The following is an 11,216-nucleotide window of genomic DNA, read 5'->3' as shown; positions in this document are numbered from 1 at the left end:
TGGTTTTTGGGTATTTTGTCTTAGTTGTATTTTATTTATGTTTCTGTTAGTTAAAATGTGTGTGAGACAACTTCTGGCATATGGAATGAAATCTCTGATGACAGTTTATATTTTGGAACAGAAAAGTAAATATGGTTATTGTAACAATAAACAAAATGAGAAACTATGGATGAGATCAAGCTCACGGCAACCAACACAGTATGTGTCGAGACCACAAATGCAATAGTCGGATTAATACGATTTCTTCCAATGGAGCATATAGATTTTGTGATATGCACGTTAGCAAATTGTAATCAGATGGATTAAGCAAACAAACTAAAACCCCCACCGCTCATTTGAAACCTACCTGAACAAGGTCAATTCAAACGAAATCCAACGGTCAATGAGGTCACATAAACTTATTAAAAAAAGCTTCCTATTTTTTTAGGCGGAGAAGGTGAATCATATTAATTAAGTACGGTCCTGAATATATCTAGTGTGTTGATTGTCCAAGATTCCACCTGGTTCGTTACACGGCCTCCACAGCCTGTAAGAAATTTAGGTAATTGAAATTTTCTAACCTCCTACCTAAGCGAAGGAAATAATAAGTTTTTTAGGACATGCAATATTTTACCGCCGATTCATTACAGATTATTTTAAAATTTCTAAACTATTAACCGGGTTTTCTACTAATTTTGTCAATTTATGGATTGCTTCCTTCTTTTGATCAACATGAAGTTTTGGAGGTTTTTGCATTTTTTGCTCAGCACAAGATAGCTATGGAGCTGATTGAAGCTTTGGGTTTTGTAAATAAAGTTAATGGTATGTTAGTTTAAGAATTCTTTGGTTAGTCACCACCAAAATCTCTCCTTTTATCTTTTATATGCTTTGGTAAGTTATATCATATGATATGCTTATAAAATGTGTTCATATCTGTTGTTACTTTCCTGCCATTCTATCTAGTGACACATTTTGAAATATTAAGTCCATTCTGCCTAGTTTTTTTTGTTTGTTAGAACATATGTTATGTCTGTTCTGATAAGTTTTGATGAAGTGTAATTTCTTGTACTTTGTAGATTTTGTTGAAAATTTTATCAGGAGAAAGCAATTTGTTATAGTTGCTAGATTCAGTTGTGCATATAACTTGGCTGACAAGAATCAATTAGTTCATATATTGCGGGAACACGTCCAAAATGTAAAACTAATTTGTGAGAAAACCAACTCCATTGAGATCAAGGTTTTTTTGTTTTTCTTATTTGAATTCTATTTGATGAAACATCCCATTTTCATAGATATACACTTGCATGATAGTCATAAATAAATTACTATGATATTGAATTCAGGATAAGGACAGAGATCAAGAAATTGCTAGTTTGGGAATTGTTCTACAATACATTTCAGATAAGAACGACCGAGTCTGCATTTCAGATAAGAACGACCTATAATCCGAGGATGTTTCTTCATGCAAGTTCACCCTATTAACCAAGGGTTACGTCCAACTCTCTCACACCGAGAAATTTCCACTATAATCAATTTGAATTACAATCTAATTTCTACGTTTTAAATCTCAAATGATTTTCTTGTCTCACACTAGATGACTTTTTTGAAATACAAAATATGTTTGCTTATAACATTTCATACAAAGAGATATAAAAAATTTGATTTGATTTGCCATTCATTAGACCTTTTGAAATAGACATGTTGGGAATTATACTATCTTGTATGAAATCTTATTCTTTTATTCCTTAGGCACAAGTGACCACTTTGCGTTGGGTGCAGGTGTTCATAATTGTTTGAATGCATATGGTTATTTTTTATATGAGGTCTATATGTTAAACGTTGACTTTGGTGCAAGGGGGTAATTCTCATATCTTAGGAACTTGATCATATTAGCGGGAGGTTTAGATGGTCAACTTTGTTAACTTTGAAACGTAATTTATTATTTTTCATTTAAGGCAGATTATCATATTCTTTATCCGAGAGTATATTACCGTTTTTTTTTTTTATCTAAGGAAGAAGATCATTTCTCTATGTTTAAGTGTAGATGATCATCTATCTTCTTTTTTTTTTTTTTTTTTATTATTTTGCATATGACGAGAAATTCTTCTCAATGTGAAAACATTCTTAATTATATTGTTATTATCAAAATTTTAAAATTAGAGGTTATTGTTCTTCAAATTATTTTTGGTTCAACAATTGTTTTTCTCTTAATGATGCCAAACATATATAATTTTATAAATAATTAAAAAAATAAAATAAAATGGAGTTTGTGAGCTCCTCCTAAATTTAAACAAAATAAACAAATATTTAACTTGTAGCACATGTCAATCTTTATTGAGTAAATTTATAACATCCAGGCATCCCATTCAAGTACTACCTCCTTCTTTTTTATACTCGTTATGAACTTAACTAAAAAATAACATTGATTTATCTCGTTATGAACTTAACTAAAAGATAACATTGATTTATCTCATTATTTGTCTCTATGCATGCATAGTTTGATTTTATAAAAAAAAATAAGGGTGTTGCTGACCGGTGTCCTAAGATAATGGTTAAGCATTCTTAAAAAAAGAAAATATTTTATAGAAAATTTAATATTTCAATTTTCGAAACATTAAATGCGCAGATTATCGAGATAAATTTACTATTTTTAAAGTCTTCACCATTGCCCCAATGACATTAGTTAGCCTTTCCCAAAAAATAAAATATTAAAAATACACAAAATTCATATAATGTAATCATTGATTTTTAAAAAAAAAATAAAGACAAGAAAATATGAGCGGTTGTGAGATGTGTGAGGAATAAGAAATGTGAATTCTGTAACTTGGTGAAAATCTCCAATAACAACAAAATTTATAAAAAAAAGAAAAAAAAGAACATATTGAAAAAACAAATTTACCAATTTAACAAGGAATCAATGGAATATTAAAAAGAGCTTTTAGCACAACACAGTGCCAAAACGAATGTAACAGGCTAACAGCGGCTGTTTCCGTTTTCTGTTTCCAAAATGTCAACGTTGTACAACACTCTGAGGAACACAAGAAACACAATTGCTCCTCGTATACGTGCTTTTGCTTCTCAAACGAAAACCAACGACACACCAACACAGTTACTCTACCAATTGAACAAAAAGATATCTCATTTGATTCGAACCGGTAGACTAACCGACGCGAGGGCATTGTTTGATTCCATTGACCACCGAAACACTGTTACTTGGAACTCCATGATCACTGGATACGTTCAACGGAGAGAGATAGCTAAGGCACGCCAGTTGTTTGATGAAATGCCCCACAAGGATATTGTGTCTTGGAACCTAATTATATCGGGTTACTTTTCTTGTCGCGGAAGCCGGTTTGTTGAAGAGGGGAGGAAGCTGTTTGATCAAATGCCTCAAAGGGATTTTGTTTCTTGGAACACTGTCATTAGTGGGTATGCTAAGAATGGAAGAATGGATCAAGCTCTTGAGGTTTTTAAGTCGATGCCACAACGGAATGTTGTGTCTTGCAATGCGATGATAACTGGGTTTTTGTTGAATGGTGAGGTGGATTCGGCTGTTGGTTTTTTTAGGAGTATGACAGAGCGTGACTCGGCTTCTCTTAGTGGTCTTATATCTGGACTTGTTAGGAATGGTGAGTTGGATATGGCTGCTAGGATTTTGATTGAGTATGGGAATGAGGGTGGTGAGAAAGATGATTTGGTGTATGCTTATAATGTCCTGATTGCAGGGTATGGCCAGAGAGGAATGGTTGAAGAGGCGCGGCGTCTTTTTGACGGGGTCATGTCTGATCAAGGTGATGGAAATAAGGGTCAAGCGAGATTTAGGAGAAATGTGGTATCGTGGAATTCGATGATGATGTGTTATGTGAAAGCAGGAGATGTTGTCTCTGCTAGGGAGCTCTTTGATAGGATGTTGGAGCGGGATGCTTGTTCTTGGAACACCATGATCAGTGGTTATGTTCAAATATGTAATATGGAAGAGGCTTCGAAGCTTTTCTCGCTAATGCCGAGTCCTGATGAACTTTCATGGAATTCAATAATATCCGGGTTTGCGCAGATTGGTGATTTGACACGTGCGAAAGAGTTCTTTGAGAAGATGCCCCACAAAAACCTGATCTCGTGGAACTCGGTAATAGCTGGTTATGAGAAAAATGAAGAGTATAAGGGTGCTATTGAGCTATTTTCTCAGATGCAGCTTGAAGGAGAGAGACCAGACAGGCACACTTTGTCGTCAGTTCTCAGTGCGTCTACTGGGTTGGTGGATCTTTACCTTGGTAGGCAGATTCATCAGTTTATCACAAAGACTGTTATTCCTGATTTGCCAATAAATAATTCCCTCATAACCATGTACTCAAGATGTGGGACAATTGGTGATGCACGCGCTGTGTTTAATGAGATGAAACTTTATAAAGATGTGATTACTTGGAATGCAATGATTGGAGGTTATGCTTTTCACGGTTTTGCTGCTCAGGCTCTAGAGCTTTTCGAACTGATGAAGAGGCTTAAAATTCAACCTACCTATATAACCTTTATTTCAGTTTTGAATGCATGTGCGCATGCAGGATTAGTTGAAGAAGGGAAGAGGCAATTCAATTCCATGATTAGTGACTATGGTATTGAACCGCGGGTTGAGCACTTTGCCTCCCTTGTGGACATCTTGGGGCGGCAGGGACAGCTTCAAGAGGCTATGGATTTGATTGATAGCATGACAATGAAACCGGATAAGGCAGTGTGGGGTGCGCTTCTAGGTGCTTGTAGAGTGCATAATAATGTAGAATTGGCCCAAGTAGCAGCTAAAGCATTGATCCGTCTTGAACCAGAAAGTTCAGCTCCTTATGCATTGTTATTTAATATATATGCTGATTTAGGGCAGTGGGATGATGCTGAGAGAGTGAGAGCATTGATGGAAGAAAATAATGTCAAGAAGCAAGCAGGATATAGTTGGGTAGATTCTAACAATTGTTAAATGATAGCTTTTCCACTTTTAAAAAACTTCAATCATCAATCAGCAAAGCACGTCAGATCATGCTATTGTTAGAAATGCTTCTATTCAACTTAGCTAAGTTGATATGGTCAGATGGAAAAATTGATCTTGACTGATTTAGTGGATAATGACATAAATGTTAATTTGACATGGAAGAATAGTATGTCTTCTGGCAAAAATTTGGAGGTAAGAAAGTGGTAGTTTTTTATTATTCTTGAATGGCAAAATGGTTGTGAATTCGTAGCTGCGGGCGACGGTCGTAAGTATCATAACTTTTTTCTGTTTCTTTTAATAGATCTTGCCAGTGTCAGCAGCAGCGAGAGACTGCAACCTTGGATGGCTGCAAGATTGCTATGTTATTACAAGTTCAACTGCTTCTTGATTAAATATTTCTTGGTGTTATATGCATTTGGCGGTAAATATATGATCTTATGCATGGAATCTTTCATAAATTAGACACACAAGTTACTGATAGAAACTGGTACTAAATAGAGAAATATAATAGAAATAACTTACTGTTATTGATGATAGAATAGACATGCGATACGCACAATCTTGAGATAAATAGAATAAAGATAAAGGAACTCTGTTACATCAAATGGGGGAAAAGTGGGCTATATCACCTTTCCTACTATTCATTAATATATGAACAGATTGATATCTATAATTCAGACAAAAGAAAAAGAGCATTGTGCTGCAGGTTTCTGGTGAAAACGTGTGAACAAGGTACACCATAGTTTGATAAACATTAATATCTAAATAGTCGAATCTGATTTGTAGTGTCTAATTTTTAAGAGAATGTGTAGCAGGAATGGGGGGAAATGCAATCTTTCCATCATTTGCACATCCTTATGGATTTCAAGAAGAGATACAGTTGAGAGCTTCTGCTTGGTTTCCAAACAGTCAAACAAACTGGTGTGGATTGCAGCAATGACATGACAAAAGATGGAATATGTTGCAGAATTTTAGATGCCTGTATGTTTAATATTTCTGGGTTCTAATTATTAGTTGTAAGGAACACATATATTTAGATTATTTATTGGTTTTGGTTATTGATGTAAAGGCCTACTACAACATAGTATTAATGTATTTATGACCTGGTACTCACATAATAAGCTAGCTACGGTGAATGAATTTGGCATGCTACAGCAGCTTCTGCTTTCCACCTTATAGAATCTAATTTTGGCTTGTTCAAAATATAAACACAGCATAAGAGTGCTATTGATGTAATAACATGGAATGCGATGATCAGAGGTCATATTTATTGTTTACTTTTCTTGAGTATTTCTCCTTATTTCTTGAAAGGGTCATTAAATTTGAATTGTATACACTGTGCCTGGAAAATATTACACTAGAATCTGCCAATAGCATAATGAACACACCATAGAATTGTATACACTCTTTGCCAGGAAACTATTACACTATTATTTATAGGCATGCATGTGAATAAAATGATATTGCAGTTAAGAAACATTAAATGCATACAGGGACAAAAGGTCTAACCTGCAAGAAAGTATTTGATGAAGCAAGAAGTCCTAATTTTAGGAAAATATGCAACTTGTAAAAGTGCTTGTATCTACACAAATCAAAACTACCAACCTTTTTATCAGTGAAGTTTCATGAGATTGGAGAGATTTTGTTATTGAAAATGAAACTAACAGGTCTGCTGTGAGGTTTATCCAGAGGGCAAGAATCTTTGTTTGAAATAGAGACGGAACAGATCATAATTATGTGAAAAAGTGACTGTTATGTCATCGGCAATTTTAATATTTCAAACCAACACTATTTTGAGAAAAATGTCTAGTAACTAACTCAATTTGACAGAGACTACAAGTTTGCACGAAACCTCCGTAAAGCATATCCTAAACTGGGAGGTTTTTTTAATTCAACTGGGATTTGATTTGAAGTGCAATGTGCTGGGACAAAAAAATTGAAATATAAGGTTAAAATGTCTTCTAAGCATGTGTTTGGAACAGCATTTGCAAGCCATTTCTCGCGTCGCAACACATATAGCTTATATTGTTAGCATAGCGTTGGTAGGGTTTATATGCTACACGGCGCTATCTGGTAGTATTAACAACATAGGTTAAATTAATGTGTATTTATTAATTGCAGTTTTGAACAAAGCAGGTGGTTGTGGAGCAATTTGAAATCATGAACGATAGTAGCAGGAAACAACTATCCTGGATGCTAAATAGATCAATGGTAAACAGATCAATCTAAACAGGATGCTACAAGAATGACAGGAAGAACAGCAAAATGTGTCCAATTAGACGCTTGCTTGAATTAATACATTATAATTTCCAACGAAAACGTCTCACTTGTAGAGTGAAAACAAAGTATCAAAGGCCTGTTGTACTTGTTAATAAAAAACTTTTCACTACAATGAAGATAAAGCATAATTGAATATTCTACACCAAAAACAACTACAAAGAAGCAGTTGCCTTGATTTATAATCATGAAGGCCCTGTAAAACACAAAATTCTTCAACATTTTTAGACAATGAATAACAAAGGCAGATTGACTTTTCTGTTTAACCTCACAATGTCTGAGAGTGTTCTTCTGTATACTAAAGAATAGTTTGGCAAGCTGAATTGCAGATACATTCACATCTTAACTACTGAGCTGGGGTAGGAGCAACATTACCCAAACCCATCTTCTTCCCCAACAATGTAAGCTGCTCTACAAAGTCCACTCCAGTTAAAAGTTCAGTTGTTCCATATATAATATGCTTAGGAGGTTGCTGATTTTGTGCAAGCTCTTGCAGACTACAATATTCAACATAATTACCACCACCAATCATGAACACAATTGCTTCCTTAAATGGTCCTTTCAAATGGCTGCCACTTGTTCCAGCACTGGACTTAGGAGCACGAGGATCGAATGCTAGGTATACATCTGTTTCAGGATTTGGTCTTCCTTCAATCAAGGCTTCAACAGTCCTCGCCAATGCTAGCTGCCTGTCACTAGATAAAAGATTTTTGACACCGGCAGTCACCGCACTTATTGATTGTCCATAGAGTTTCTCCGCCCAGTCAACAATATTACTTCTACTAGCAGAATTCGCAGATGCGAATGAAACATTAAGAGATTTAATCTTTTTCACGTACTGAAAAGCAGCAATATCAACCTCAGACTCTTTCAGCGCCGTTTCCACAGCTTCCACTTCAGGCTGATTAATGGTTTCCGATGAAATAAGATACATGATTGCAAATCGAAGCTTATCCATCTTAGTTCCCTTCCCTCTGAGCACACTGAGAAGTTCACTCCGCTCAATGCCCCCTCTAACCATCATGTCATTCTCCTTCTTAGCATAAGAATCAAGAGACCTCTCTTTGATCTCACCCAACAACACAGTAGCAATGTTAGTATGCTTATCAATCACCTGCTTCCTCTCAGTAAGCTCGGGCAACGAGTTCACAGCATTCATCAAATGCTTTGTGTTACCAATCAAATCCGTCCCATCAAACTCAGCACCGTGATTTCCTCCGGTCCTCTTATTCACCTCATCGACATCATTCTTATACTTATTCAGCTGAGTCTCAATCTCCACCGCAACCTCAGGGAACTCCAGCCCCCCATTAGCAACCCAAAACGGATCCGCACTATCCAACTCATAAGACCGCATCCCACCTTTCTCCCCTTGAACACTCAATCTATTCAACTTCAACCCCAAAACATCATGAACCAACGGCCGATACCTAAAATCATGCTGAATCGCCACCGGAAGCTCAAAATTCCTGTCAAAGATACACAAAACCGGACGCTGAAAAGAGCTAACAAAATTCCCACCCTCAGTAAACAAATTATTCTTCGACAACAAATGATCCCGAATCCGCTGATCCAACGCAGTAGCAACCATCTCCCCCGGTCCACCGCGAGGACACCGAATAACCGGCACAACACCAAGAGTCGCCAAAACACAAAACAACCCCGAAACAACCTTCTCCACAATATCCTCAATCTCCCGGTCACCAGCAGACGGATCATTAAGCTGAAGGAAACAAGATTTCTGCGCCAACGAAAACAAATTATCCTCCAGAGTAACAAACTCAAGATACTGATCATGAACCTTCGAAACACGATGAATCGAATCGGAACTCAGCGTCCCCGAAGCGAGATCTTCGAGAAGAGGACGAGGGATCGAGGTGGAGAAATTGAGGTGGAAACTCTGGTAGAGAGATCGAGAAGCATCGGCGATGATTCGCTGAACATTGGATTGAATCGGTTGAACGAAGTAAACGGCGGGAACGTCGTGAACGGGTTTGCGGTCTTTGTCGATGAGGAAGTACAAAGTGACGCCGTGTTTTCGTAGATCTTTGACGTGAATTAACGGCGAGAGGATGTTCTGGCAGAATTTGTCGTAGATTAGGATCTTGTAGGCTTCTTCGTTCGTTCCGGTGGCGTTTATTGGTTGGTTTAGGTTTAGCATTCGTGCGATGCATTCTGAATGAATGAACGAAAAAACGGATCGTTAATGGAATTGTAAAAAATGAAGAGAAAATGGAAAAGATGGAGAGTTAGTTACCTGTTTGTTTCTGGCGAAGATTGAGAGTCATGGCTATGGAGTTTGTTTGTTTGTTAAGTATGGTGAAGAGTGAGTTTGCTGAATTGGGAATTTTGGGATCGGTGGGATGGGGTTTCAGATCTTCAATTGATTTGATGTTTGCTTGCTCAGACTCCTATCGTAACCTTTCTTGCATCTCTGTGTACTACTGTGTAATTATTATTGAATTATCGGAAAATATTATAGATATTAGATACTACACTTTTTCAAATTGTTTAATATTTTAAATTATAATTATATTTTTTATTATTTGTTTAAGTTAAATTTAAATTTGTATTTTATTTGTATTCGTGAAAGGAAAAAAAATAAAAGGCGAGGTAGAAGGTTCTCTAAACAGCTTTTTTGTTGTTTGTTTATTGGATCATACGATTGATATTTGTAATGGTTATCTTTTAGTTGGAATGCTTGCTCATTTGAGGAAGGAGGAGAGAGATGTGGTTAAACTTATGATGTTAGATGAAAGGAAGTCGAGAAGGGGAAAACACGTTCTCTAGAGAAACAAGGGGAGTAGCTAATCATTTTTCTCGTTTTTAAGAGTGAAAAATGTTGTTACTGCTTCCTTAGGGCCTAAGATTAAAACCCAAAATAATCATATAAGTAACTCAATCCTAAGGTTGAGAAGGACATTCAATTCACTCATAAAACACCACTATACAAAGCTTCTTACAATATACACGTGAGTTAGTTCTAACACCACGGACAATCCTAAAAACCTCTAACAACCTTACATCACGAGAGTTGTCACGTATTGTACTTTTAACAAGTATAATTGGAGCCTACCGTGGGATCCCTGATAAAACTTACCTGGGCCACCGTCACATCATTCGACTTATCCTCGCTTCCAACTCCTATATCCAACTTGGTGAAAAAAATGTAGCAACTCCAACCAACAGTGAGTTTGATAGTGATGAGGGTGTCATGGTAGATATGCATGCAACCTTGGTTAACTTACGTCCCCATAATCAAATCCTCATGTCACCAACCTCTTTAACATTCGCCAAAACCCTTTTGAATCTCTGAGGGAATATGTTGTCCTCTTAAATGAGGTGACTATCAAGGTCATCCACCCAACCATTTTTTTGTGGGGAGCGTTCTGAAATGGACTAAGGGTGAGACATCTTAACGAATCCATTTCCTAGAGGTCAGCGGCTTCCTTGACGGAGGTGGTGACAAGTGCAGAGTGCTATATAAAGGGCGAGGAAAGCAACATTGAAAGGAAAGTCAAAGACATCAAAATATAAAATATTGGTAACCTTAATAATTCACAGTAGTCACGTAAAAATCATTATACTTTCCTATTAGAGACTCAACGACATTCAAATGGAGAGGAAAAACTGTTGAGAGCCTCATGCCTTTGAACACTCACAAGGAGCCGATTGGCGTGAGGTCCTTCATATGCACAACATTCCAATTCCGTCAGCCCCCAAGTCAAACGTCATGGGGTTTGAGCCCGGTAGGTGGTGAAAGTTTCATAAGCTTAAATGGAACCACTCTAAAGATTGATATCAACTCATGTAGGAGATAGGACGCCTTATCCAATAAGGTCACTTGAAGAAATATGTTAAAGGCGATGCCACCCAAACCCAGGAGAATCCAATTCTTAGGGGAAAAATGCCTATCACTATGGTAGTACCCAGATCTCCAAAGTCAATCGCAATAACATCAAGTTTCCTTAGCTCCCATCACCTC

The 11,216-nt window shown here is 36.7% G+C and overlaps 2 protein-coding genes across 2 annotated transcripts; one reads left to right on the top strand and one right to left on the bottom strand.

Moving 5' to 3' along the window:
• The first annotated feature begins 2,895 nt into the window (after window positions 1–2,895).
• Window positions 2,896–6,894, top strand: LOC131603107 (pentatricopeptide repeat-containing protein At1g62260, mitochondrial-like). The gene is made up of 3 exons (XM_058875365.1): window positions 2,896–5,146; window positions 5,256–5,686; window positions 5,770–6,894. Exon 1 carries the CDS (start codon window positions 2,987–2,989, stop codon window positions 4,940–4,942), a length of 1,956 nt encoding a protein of 651 aa, XP_058731348.1. The 5' UTR covers window positions 2,896–2,986; the 3' UTR covers window positions 4,943–5,146; window positions 5,256–5,686; window positions 5,770–6,894.
• Window positions 6,895–7,137: 243 nt separating this feature from the next.
• LOC131603109 (SEC1 family transport protein SLY1-like) lies at window positions 7,138–9,686 on the bottom strand. The gene is made up of 2 exons (XM_058875366.1): window positions 9,489–9,686; window positions 7,138–9,406 (listed from the first exon to the last, which is right to left on the bottom strand). Exons 1-2 carry the CDS (start codon window positions 9,517–9,519, stop codon window positions 7,578–7,580), a joined length of 1,860 nt encoding a protein of 619 aa, XP_058731349.1. The 5' UTR covers window positions 9,520–9,686; the 3' UTR covers window positions 7,138–7,577.
• Between the last annotated feature and the right edge of the window lie 1,530 nt (window positions 9,687–11,216).

Source organism: Vicia villosa, linkage group LG5 (assembly GCF_029867415.1).
Source record: "Vicia villosa cultivar HV-30 ecotype Madison, WI linkage group LG5, Vvil1.0, whole genome shotgun sequence".
Taxonomy (NCBI): domain Eukaryota; kingdom Viridiplantae; phylum Streptophyta; class Magnoliopsida; order Fabales; family Fabaceae; genus Vicia; species Vicia villosa.
Note: the sequence above shows the minus strand (reverse complement) of the source record. Positions and strands in the feature narration are given on the sequence as shown.

Excerpts from the sequence above, each read along its gene's own strand:
- LOC131603107 (XM_058875365.1), top strand. The coding sequence starts at position 2,987 with ATGTCAACGTTGTACAACACTCTGAGGAACACAAGAAACACAATTGCT.
- LOC131603109 (XM_058875366.1), bottom strand. The coding sequence starts at position 9,519 with ATGACTCTCAATCTTCGCCAGAAACAAACAG. Across the intron at positions 9,407-9,488 it reads TCTTCGCCAGAAACAAACAG|AATGCATCGCACGAATGCTA; the intron begins GTAACTAACTCT and ends TCATTCATTCAG.